Below are 11,719 nucleotides of genomic sequence, written 5' to 3' on the forward strand. Positions count from 1 at the left end.
ATGTCCAGCCCAGATAGGGACCCAGATAACAAATAGAGACTTGGCCCAGCTCAGATCGGGAACAGAAAGAGACTTGGTCCAGCTGAGATCAGTACCTAGATAAGAGACCTGGCTGACAGCAGCTTCCCTTTCACTGCAACAGGACATGTTTCCCATTTCTACCTTGGACCACAGGGAAAGGGGCAACTGAAAGAAAGGGCTGGGGCAGGATGCTGCCTTCTTCCTTTTCTTCTTCCTCTTTTTTCTAAACACTTCCATGCCTTGTAGTTCTTTTGCTTTCTCTTCTTTTTCTCTACTACCCTCCATCTCCGCCTCATCCTCCTCCTCCCCAGTATCATCCATATCAGCTGACCCAGAGGGCACAGCTGACTCCTCCCCGGACACTGACACCACCATCAAACGCGGCTCTGATGGACCCTTTGATCCAGCCGTACAACACACTGACACTTTGGGAAGCCCGTAGCCATTAACGACACCCGCTAGCCAGATCAACAAGGACAACCAAACCACCGACTTGGGGTCAACTGAAGAAGTTAACAACTGAGGCCCAGCAGATGGTAGAAAAGCAAGAAGTGGAAGCTACTCTCTCAGCCAAGTCAGAGGACTCTGAGTAAATTGGCAAAAGAGACTTTCATTTGGTAGAAAAATGTTACTGTGGTTTGATTTTTCACTTATTGCTGTTTTGCATTGCCATTGTTTTATTATTCTTACTAGTTTCAAAAATGTTATGTTCAAATTTTAAAATGTTTTAGGTTTTGCATTGGCATTGTTTTGTTATTGTTTTAATAGCCAGAGTTTTGTTCTTGATGCTTAAGTTTGATGCTTAAATTTTACTGTCATTATGGTAGCTTAAAAAATAAAAGAAGGGTGAGATGTGGGGAGCTGATATAGGGTTAAGCCTTGGACTGACCTGTGGGCAAAGTCATAAACAATTCCCAGCTTAGAGAGCACAGTCCTCTTAGCATAATTAGGCTTGACCTTATAAAGCTCCCTAGATCTTACTCGGGAAGCTAATGGGCTGAGGGAAGTGCAACAAGAACAAAAACAAGTGAAACTTACAAGAGCAGTGTAAACAAGTGAAACTTACAAGAACTGTGTAACTATGGAAACCACTACCTTATTTACCGCTCACTATAAAATAAAGGCTCAGCTGGCCTTGGGATCTTTTTCTGTGGCCTCAGCCAGGCACAGGGAAGATCCACGGAGACTAAGGAAAGCTAGAGAGTTCTGAACGCTGTCTCTGTGTAAATCATTCTTCGCCGACTCCGTCCACACCTTTGGGAACCCCTGGACCCCATGGGGCTGGACCCCAGCAGAAATCCTGTTACTATTACTGAGTCCCAGGAAGGCTCTGGAGACCCAGGTCATACCCTTGTCGTGTCACCCGGACAGAGCAGCCTCTGCTGGGGTCAGAAATCCTACATCCAACCTTTTCAGCCTCCACTGACTAGCACCCAAGCTGGCATCTCCTCTAAGGTGCTCCTGACAGCCAGAGCCCCGAGGCGGGGGGTGCTACCCCAGTGGTACTCAGGCCTATCCTCAGTGTCCCCCACCAGAAGGAATGGCTTTGCCCTCTGTCCTCTTCCCCAGCAGGGCTGTGGACCGCCTCACCTGCAGCCTTCCCAGAGGCCTGATCAGCTGGGCTGATCTGCCTCCCAGCCTGGTCTTTGAGTCCCTGAGGGCAGGCGAGGGCCCACAGCAACTTGACACATTCAGTGGGCACAGAGGGCCCTCAGAGAATTGAGCTGAACGGCTGCCTCATGCATGCTCAGCCTCTCTTGGTCTGGTCTCTCTTGGTCTCAAACCCCTGGACTTCTGACCTCAGGCATCACTCCACCTTTGTCCCTCCAGGTTCTGCTCCTACCTGCCTATCTGTCAGCCTCTGACTCCTGACCTTCCTTGGGTATGCCTTTCAGATGGATCACAGTATCTGTATTATAAAAGGCCTGTGGCCCTAATGACTGGTGTGGGTGGGCGGGGCTGCAAGCATGGCGAGGCCTCGCGGGTGGGCGGGGCCGCACTCTGGGTTTCTAGTCTATAATAATAAAAGTGTAATATGCTAATTAGATCGGACAGCCAACAATCTTCTGGATGTCCTTCTGAACAACCTTCCGGATGAAGCTGGGCTGCATCAGGACTCTAGTAACTTATAAGAGTATAAGTTCTGGAATTGCCCAAGTCTGGCTCAGAATTCTGACCCTGACCTTGGTGAGGCCTCAGAGACCTTGAGACAATGTGGACAACCTGCAAATGCAGATACAGAGGCAGACACCTTAAACTCTCCCTCCTGGGGGGAGGCGTCCCGGCCACACTGTGCCCATCCCTCCGGAGCTGGAGGAGCCTGTTTACGCACATGGTTTCTGGCCCTAATGTTGACTCTGCTTCTGATCAGCTCCTTCATCCTCCCGATGTTGTTCCTTCGGGCAGCCTCGTGGAGCTGCCTCTCCAGAGGAAGCACTAGGGGAGAAAAAGGGAAGTGGGGTGAGAGTGAGGGTCCCACACTGCATACCAAGGTGCAGCGAACAGCCCCTCCCTGGCCCTGAATGTTTCCTGGGCTGGGGTCTTCCAAAGGAATGGAGCGTGAGGGGGATGCCATACGTCGGGACTTCCCTAGACAGCTTGCGTGTCCTTCTAACTCACCACAGGTCCACATGGCCAGGACTCGGCCAAACCCTGAACATGGGAGACCATGGGCAAGACCATCCACAGAGCTAGGTGTGTGCCCCTCACCCGTTAGAGGTGCCCCATCACCCAGGCTTCATGTCTGCTCTCCCAGAGCTGCTCTTAAGAAGGGAATGGAATTCATTCCCCTGGAGCCTACAGCTGCCTTTTTCACAGCCCTGAATAGAAAGCAGCCAGGAGCTACTGAGTCCTCTGCTGCGCTGGGCCCTGCGGAGGCCAGAGGCATGCTCACCTGGCTTCTCTGTCCTCATCCTTCCGCCTCTTCTCTCCTCTCCCAGCTAGGGGGCCTTCTCTGTGGTCTCTCTGCACACCTCTCACCCTCATCATGCACCTTTACTTCAGTCTCAGCTAGAGAGAACCTCAGAGCTCCCCTGCCAGCCCCCTACATGGGCAGTGATGGACTCAGAGGGTTAGTGACCACGTCAGGAGGGATCAGGCCTGCTGACCCCCATGCTGCTGTCATCCTGACTGCTCTCGGCTTGTGAGGATGTCTGAGCTCCTTGGCTGGACCTCAAGGTCCTTGCGGGCCCTGGCCACACCGGGCCCTTCCCAATCCACCTACAGCTCACAGCAGGGAGGGGTCCAGAAAACTCTGCTTCCATGAGTGACACCAATAATCCCCAGACTAAGAGATGCCCGTCCCTCCTCCAGAAAAGCTTGGACACACGGGCACAAATATTTCCTGGCCCTTTGCGCAGCCATTACAGGAGGTAATCTTGTGGTTTTATTGCTGCCAGACCCACATCCTGCATATGGTCCAGTGTGAATGTCTAAACCCAGTCTCTGTCTAGGGACAGGTGGCCAGCGATGCACTGAGGTGACAGACAGGCCTGCCATCAGTTTGGTTTGCCTGATAAATTCCACTTGGCTTCCCAGATGTGGGAGAGGGTCTTGGGCTTTCTGGTGCCTCACAGATACAACCTGTGAACCTCAGAGTAGCTGCCCCAGGGCAATCAGCTCCGGCTGAGTCATTGTCTGGCTGTAAGACTTAGTTACTTAATTATCCCGTGCCTCAGTTTCCTCATATTCTGAACGGGGACATAAGCTGCCCTCCAGGGTTATTGTAATGATTAGATATAAGATAAGAGAAGCCTCTAGCATGGGGTCTGGTAAGTAGTGCCACCATTGTCATCACTATCATTCCTCCAAGACAAAAGATCAGAGATTAAATTCTGGTGGCAGTGACAGGAGATTTGTGGGTGGCGGACACATGGTGCAATATACAGATCTTGTCATATAGAAACCCACACCTGAAACCTCTTTGTTCATGTTGACCAATGTCACCCCAATAAATTTAAATAAATAAATAAATAAATAAATAAATAAATTCTGGTGGCCAAAGACCTGGAAGTGAGCCAGTGAAGCCCTAACCAAGGAAAGTACCTCCCTACTCACCTCCCTGCATTACTTTTCTCCATAACACCTCTCACCATGGGCAAATGCTATGTTCACATATTTAAGTTTACAGTCTGCTTCCCCCATTATAATATAAGCCCATGATGGGAGAGATTTTTTCTGATTTGTTAATTACTATATCCCCAAATTCAGGCCCTGGCATGCATATATATGTGTGTAATTTTTAAAATATATATATATTTTATTGATTTCAGAGAGGAAGAGAGAGGAAGATAGAAACATCAGTGATGAGAGAGAATCATTGATCGGCTGCCTCCTGCGTGCCCCCTACTGGGGATCAAGCCTGCAACAAGGACATGTGCCCTTGACCAGAATCAAACCCGGGACCCTTCAGTCCGCAGGCCGACGCTCTATACACTGAGCCAAACTGGCTAGGGCAATGTAATTTTTAAAATTTGGGCCCTGGCATATATTTGTTAAATGAATGAGAAACACACAAATCATTACATCTCTTCGGGGCCTTGGAACTATAAAATACTGCCTCAGTTAAGACTCATTAGCCCCATGGAAAACCAAGCCGTAAGCTCAGGGAAATGATAGGAAAGAAGCCCAGGGGAAGGCAGCTTCCTGTCAATACTTCAGGGGATGGAGAAAACACCACCTTCCAAGTGAGGTCCACCTTGATAGTTCCACCTCCCCATTGCGAAGGGCCTGCCTTTCCTGCAGTGAGGAGGCCCTTCTGGAAGAGCCCCTCTCAGACCGCAAACATCTCCAGGAAGCACGGACTCCCAGCTTTTCTTTCCTTAACCTCTTGGCTGTAAACCCCCACCACCCAGGTTTGGGAAAGGAGCTGGCACTGCAGGTGTGAGCTTGGAGAAGCTGGGGTTCTAGTACCCACTCTGCCACTTTCTAGCAGCAGGATCCTGGGCTAGTCCCATCCCAGGGGGATTCTCAATTTCTTCAGCTGTAACATTGCAGGAGGGTCAAGAGAAAGTGATCTGAAGCCATCCCTTCCAGCTCTGACTCCCTTTCTCTTAGCTGAAGCCCAGGGGCTGTGGGCTGGTTTGTGTTGGCAAACAGCCAGGAGTCCAAATGGGAGCAAGCCGACCCTGCACAGCCCAGATACAACTGAGTCTCCTCTCTCCCCTGCACCTCAGCCCATGCATCCTCTTTGTGGCCACATCAAATACACACGGCACTCTAATCCCTGGGCCTCTGCCCAGAACTCCATCCCACACTCCCCCATGCATCTGGCTGCACATTGTAAAGGTCCCGATCATGTGACCCTCTGTGTCAGGCAGAACCCTGTACCCTTTGAATTAACACCTTGATAGAGCCCCTCCCCCGGCCCATCCCCTGGAGGCCGCTGGCACCATCCTTCTCTCCCCTCTCCCGCTGATGCCCACCTGACTGCTGCTACCTGGCCTTGGGACCCTGGCACTGGGCACACCATAGCTCCTCTCCTCTGGGTCTCAGTGTCCCCACCTGATGTGGTCACCGGGGCATGCTGGGGGCGCTGGGGTCACTTACTGACTGTGACCTTGGGCCCCTTATTTAACCACCCTGTGCCACAGCTTTCTCTTCTACAGAAATGGAGATGGCAATAGGTCCCACCCCTAGGGCCGCCATGGAGGTCAAGGAGCGTGCCTGCGCTCGGCCTGGCACAGAAGTGAGTTCTCAGTAAAGGATCGCAGCCCCGGCTTATTTCGAGCCAAGGTCTCAGGCTCGTGGCAGTGTCCCCTCGGCCGATGCACGCTCCTCTCGGCGCCACAAAGGAGCCCAAGGCAGAGAAGGACACGTGGGCCGAGCCAATCCCAGCCGGGGTCGCCCCCGCGGGCGTGTGGGGGTGCGGGGGATGCGGGAGATGCTCTGGTCCCCTGCCCGCCCCCGCCCCGGCCTCGCAGCGCCGCGGACTCACGGCCGTCGGTCTTCCAGGGCAGGTGCTTCATCCATTGCCCCCGCTTTGCAGCCCCGCGGCTTGGCCCCGCGCCAGACCACCCAGACGCGGAATTTCCGGAAACCCGGCGGGAAAGGCCCGGGAGAGGGAAAGGGGCCCGCAAACCGGGGGCTGGGGAGCATCCAGGTGCCTGGCGGGCAGCCCCTCTCCCTTTGACCCCCCCTCTCCCCCCCGCGCCTCGGGCCCTTGGGGGATGATGTGAGCTCGGCTCTGCGGCCTCTCCCCCCCCCCCCCCTTGCCCATCCCTCGCCCCCCATCCCAGACCAGCTGCAGTTCCTCCTGCGGCTCCCTGGACCTGGCCCACCACGCGTGTCGGGAGGGGAGGGCCGCTCTGGCTCCCCAGGTCCCCCTTGGCGTGTCTCCTTCCTCCCCTCCCCCTGCCCCCCGGAGCTGTCCCAGCCTGCACGCCCCAGGTGTGTGCAAGGCCTCCGGCAGGCCCCATCCTCGGGGACTGGGCAGGCTCTTAAGGCACAGAAGCCCCGGCAAGCGTATGAGAAGATGGCCAGATTCATTCATGATCCGAAACACACAAGTTCAAACGAGAATGAGATTTCACTTGCGCCAGTTAGACCAGCAAACATGGGAAAGCTGGATAGTGCCCAACGGTGGGGAGTGAGGAGCTGTCCCAGCCAAATCACTGCTGCTGCGAGCAGCCTGGGGCCACCGTTCTCAGAAAGTCTGGCAACAGTGAGGGGGAGTATGCACAGCGAACGGTGACTCTAAAATCCAGCTCCTTCTTCTCTTCACCTGTAAGGCCCGCGGCTGGAGGGAGGGTCTGCCAGTGGTTCCGCCTGGTGGTCCCTGGTGGCAGCAGTGACCTCTCTCCCAGGTCCCTGAAGAGGAGGTGAGGCCCCAGCAGGGGTGGCAGGTTTCTCCACAAGATGCCACCCCCCCCCCCAAAGGCTTTTCATTGTTCTTACTTCATATCTTGAGAAATTAGAGGGTTGTTTTTTTGTTTTTCTTTTGTTGTTTAACAAAATAGAACCGACTTGTGTTTTGCACTCTGCCTAGTTGATTTCATGCTGCTTTGCTACTTGAGTGGCATTCTCTTGGAAAGGTGGCATCCCAGGCCCAGCCCCTACCTGCTGAATCAGAACCTGCATTTATTTATTTTTAATGTATTTTTATTAATCTCAGAGAGGAAGGGAGAGAGAGAGAGAGAGAGAGAGAGAGAGAGAGAGAGAGAGAGAGAGAGAATCAGTGATCGGCTGCCTCCTGCATGCCCCACACTGGGGATGGAGCCTGCAACCCAGGCATGAGCCCTGACCGGGAATTGAACGGTGATCTCCTGGTTTATAGGTCGACCCTCAACCACTGAGCCACACGGGTTTCAACAAGATCCCTGGTGATTTCTGTTTACATTAAAGTAGGAGAAGCACTTCTCTAGGCTGTCCATCCCAGTCCATTTTTTTACAGGCTTTTATTTCGGTATCTTCCATAAGCAGATCTAGCCTCTCGCACTGTCATTTATTGAGCACCAGCTGTGAAGCAGCCACTGTGTCAGTACCCTATCAGCATTATCTCATGCACTCTTCTCTCTTCCCCAACCCCCTCCCTGTGAGGTGAATGCTGTTACCAGCCTCTTTTTCTGGGAAAACTGCCACTCACAGTCACAAGACCTGAGGAGCCTCAGGCCCGAGGTCCCACAGCCAGTAAGTGGCCAATTCAAACACAGCACATAAGCTACACAACTGCTCTCACTGAGGGCCAGGCTGGGATGCCTGCTTCTGCGCACCCCCTGCAGGAAGATGGGCACATGCCAGTGTCAGGACACGGTCCGTGACGGTCCTGTCACCTGACAGTGGTGGGAACCTTCCCCTCAGAGGCCCAGGGCCACTCCCTGAGAGTCGGGGTCTCTGCTCAGGGCTGCAGTGCATTCTGCTTGCTCTCCCTTCTAGATACCCTGGTTCTGGGCATCACAAATTGGGGTGCCCATACCCTGGGGGTACACAGTCGTGGACAACAGGCACAGGAAACCACAGTTAAAACCTCAATTTTACATGATGCCCGAGGCAGAGTGGAAAAGTTGCATTTTTTATATGTATTTTTCTTACTGATTTCAGAGAAGAAGGGAGAAGGAGAGATAGAAACATCAATGATGAGAGATAACTATCCATCAGCTGCCTCCTGCACGCCCCTACTGGGGATCGAGCTCGCAACCTGGGCATGTGCCCTGACCAGAATCGAGCCCGGGACCCTTCAGTCCGCAGACCGACACTCTATCCACTGCACCAAACAGGCTAGGGCGAAAGTTGCATTTTTATTAGAACAATCATGTTGTTGTTGTTGTTGTTGTTTTTACATACTGCATTCTCCCATTTACCACAAGAACAAACTGATAATAAAGATTATTTAAAAGAAATGCTGGACTCTAAAAAGGGTGGTGGCAGCAACACTTCCCACTGCAGGATCACCGCCCACTTTCTCCAGTTAACATTGCTGTTCTTCCATGATGCAGGTTCACGTGGAAAAACTTGTCAGCTTTTGGTCAGGGCCAGGAGATGAAATAGAGAGCATGTCCTAATTAGCTAATGTAAGCTCTTAGGGTGGGCCCATACAACATGGCCATTGTTTTGTTAAGCATCTGCAACCTGCAGAATTCCTTAGCCCTGAGCTATGGTTTCTGCTCAGTATCTTAAAGCTGAGCTCAGACCCATCTGACTGCTCCTCCGGGCTGAGGTAGGTGCTAGTCATCAAAGTCTGGAATGTCATCATAGGAGTAACCCCGGGAGCCTTTGGATGCACAGTAAGCAATGCGCAGGTGGTAAAACCCCGGTAGGAACACCGGGGTGCCAATGATCAGAACAGGAATGGCCTGGTCTTCTCCCCCTTTGTGGATATAGCAGGAGGGAGCCTATCAAAAACAGTACCTGGCAAGCGCAATGGCCTTACATGGAATCTTAGAGGGCTTTTCTTAAGCTGGAGGTCAACGTGGCCATCCTCTGTGCTGGAGAGTCTTAGGTATTTCACTTTCCTACTGGGGATTCCAGTAGCCAGGTTGGTACGAGATGGCATCATAACACACTGACACAGCCACAGTCCCTTACCGGAGCGCCGTGCCAAACCATCCGCACGCCGACAGCCCGCTCACCACTGGAAACAGAGATGCTCATGATGTGAAGGAAAACCCCTATTCTGTAAAACTACTGTTTGGAATTCTCTGCTATTCTTTGGACGGCCTCTTATTCTGAAAAAGTAACTTTGCTTTCTAGCCTGCTTGAATATGGGGGAGATAAACTTAGCTGTCTGACCTTGTAGGCCAGAGACTAGATACAACCAATGCCATGCCAGGTGCATTTTTTAATTGGATAGAACTGTATAGTTTTCAAGGCCGCCGCCAGCAAGCACACAAAGGGCTGGCTCTTCTATAAAAAGGGAAGTTCTGCTTGTAGCTTTGCTTAGAATTTGGATTCATTTCCCTAAGCCCGCCGCGGTGAATAAAGTGTAACTCCAAACTCTCAGAGCGCTGTTTGGTTCTTGTCCGGTTTTCCTGTAACAATGACACGCCTCACCTGACTGCCACCTGCCCCACCCCGCCCAGACTGGATCAAAAACAACCATGGTTTTACGGGTAAGAGTAGAGATACACTACCCCGTGGGTCACCTGGACAAGGCCACAGAACTTTGGGTGTTCCCACTGCTCTACCCCTGGGAGTATTGGGAAGGAAATATTTGGCTGTGCCCTTTTCCTGTCCCTGCCAGGATGCAGAGCCCATTTCACCATGCATCTCCAGCCCTCACCACACACACACACACACACACACACACACACACACACGCCATCTCCATGTCTTTCCAAAGCAAGTAGGACCCAGCTTCACATATATGCTGCCTCCACCCCTTTGGCATCAGGGACTGTGGAGCTGAGGGACAAGAACACGTAATTCAGAGACCACCAGGTTTGACATGGATGGACAGAGGGCCTGAGAGCACAGTGCTGGGGCTTGGGGTAGGGGTGAGGGGGTGGCTCAGGGCGGGTGTGAGTCTGTGTGACAGAGGGAAGTGATTGACCTGAACACTGATCAGGAATAAGGAGGAAATATGAAGTTGAGGGAAACAGGTGAAAAACTTGCTTTGACTGTGGAAAAATAAAGCCAATTACTGTCATGTTTGAGCTCTACATAGTAACTTTGTAGCTTAGTAATGCATATGATTTCAAACGCCTTTTATGTTAATCCTCAGGGAGGGGAAAAACAATAAAATTAAACTTGCAAAAGTTCCTCCAGCAGAACGGCATTTCCTCTGCCTGCCTCAGGGCCTGTGCACTTGCTGCTCTGTTTTGCTTGGAGCAGCTCTTACCCACCCCTTTCCATGGCTGGCTCCTTGTCATTTTCCAGGACTTGCCTAAGTGTCACCCTCCCAGTGCAATGGTGCCACCCCTATCCTCACTGTCCCTCTCACAGCAGCCTTCTCCTCCCAGGCACAGTCACAATGTGTAATTCTGTGGCACTAACAACACTGGGTTCACCAGCTCCCACTCAGAACGCACTGCCCTGTCATTTCATACTCAAAAGAAGCCCTAGTCTGGTGCCATTACGATAGATTTGCCTCATCCATTTACCATTTGGTATTTTTTATTGATTTCAGAGAGGAAAGGAGAGGGAGAGAGAGAGAGAAACATCAATGATGAGAGAATCACTGATTGGCTGCCTCCTGCACACCCCCTACTGGGGCTCGAACCTGCAATCTGGACATGTGCCCTTGACTGGAATCAAACCCGGGACCCTTCAGTCCACAAGCTGACAATCTAGTCACTGAGCCATTTGGTATTTTTTACCAATGCAGAGCTCTGGGGTCTATTCTTACAGATGGATTTCTGGGTCAAAGGGTAAGTGCACAAAAGATTTTACTAGCTGTTGCCAAATCCCCTCCACATGTTCTATACTATTTTCAACCCCCATCAGCAAGCAGTGTCTGAGAGAGCCTATTTCTCTCAGATTTTCCAACAGAATACACTCTCAAACTTGGAATTTTGCCAATCTGATAGGTAAGAAATATTAAACTCAGTGTAATTTTAATTTGCATCCCTATCATTACAGGCAAAGTTGGTTATCTTTTTTTTATGTTTATGAACCATTTTCATTTTTTTCTGAGAACAATCTGTTCTTATCTCTAGCTCACTTTCCTTTATGATTGTTGACCTTTTTTTAAGAGAGTTTTTTTTTTATTGATCTTAGAAAGGGAGGAAGGGAAAGAGAGAGAGAGAAACATTGATGTGAGAGAGCTACATCCAACGGTTGCCTCCTGTAGGAACCCGGAAACTAGGTAAGTGCCCTGATCAGAACTGAACCCTCGACCTTCTGGTGCACAGGATGTCGCTCCAACCAACTGAGCCACACAAGCCAGGGCTTAAGAGAATTTCTTGTTTTATTAATAAAGTAATGTCTGTTGGTTATCAAAGAAAAATTAAAATACAGGCAAGGAAAAAAATAGCCTTAATTCATCTACTCAAGAATGCCACTGGGAATCACTTGCTATATACTATGCTAGCCCCTTCCTAACAAAAGAAAAAAGATACGCACAGTTGTATATAGGTTTAATATGATTTCAAATCCACTTGTTTATGACTTAAGTGCAGTTGTTTTAATCCACTTGTTTATGACAAAGAGAAAAATTGCTTTGATGTAAGTATGAAGTGATGCCAGGATGTCATCATTCTACATCTGTTGTCACTGATAAGCAGTCGGTAACCCAGCAGCTGAGGGATTCCCCGCAGACTTGTCG

General features: G+C 51.0%; 1 protein-coding gene and 1 pseudogene across 1 annotated transcript in view; both read right to left on the bottom strand.

Moving 5' to 3' along the window:
• Positions 1 to 5,987, bottom strand: part of ANKDD1A (ankyrin repeat and death domain containing 1A) — a 36,296-nt gene extending 30,309 nt beyond the window's left edge. Inside the window, 2 exon segments of the mRNA XM_023757823.1 lie at positions 2,354 to 2,457; positions 5,957 to 5,987. Of these exon segments, the coding sequence (XP_023613591.1) occupies positions 2,354 to 2,457; positions 5,957 to 5,987 (135 nt within the window).
• A 2,694-nt stretch (positions 5,988 to 8,681) lies between these two features.
• On the bottom strand, positions 8,682 to 9,013 carry LOC102429208 (annotated as a pseudogene).
• Between the last annotated feature and the right edge of the window lie 2,706 nt (positions 9,014 to 11,719).

Source organism: Myotis lucifugus, unplaced genomic scaffold, assembly GCF_000147115.1.
Source record: "Myotis lucifugus unplaced genomic scaffold, Myoluc2.0 scaffold_115, whole genome shotgun sequence".
In the NCBI taxonomy this organism is placed as follows: Eukaryota; Metazoa; Chordata; class Mammalia; order Chiroptera; family Vespertilionidae; genus Myotis; species Myotis lucifugus.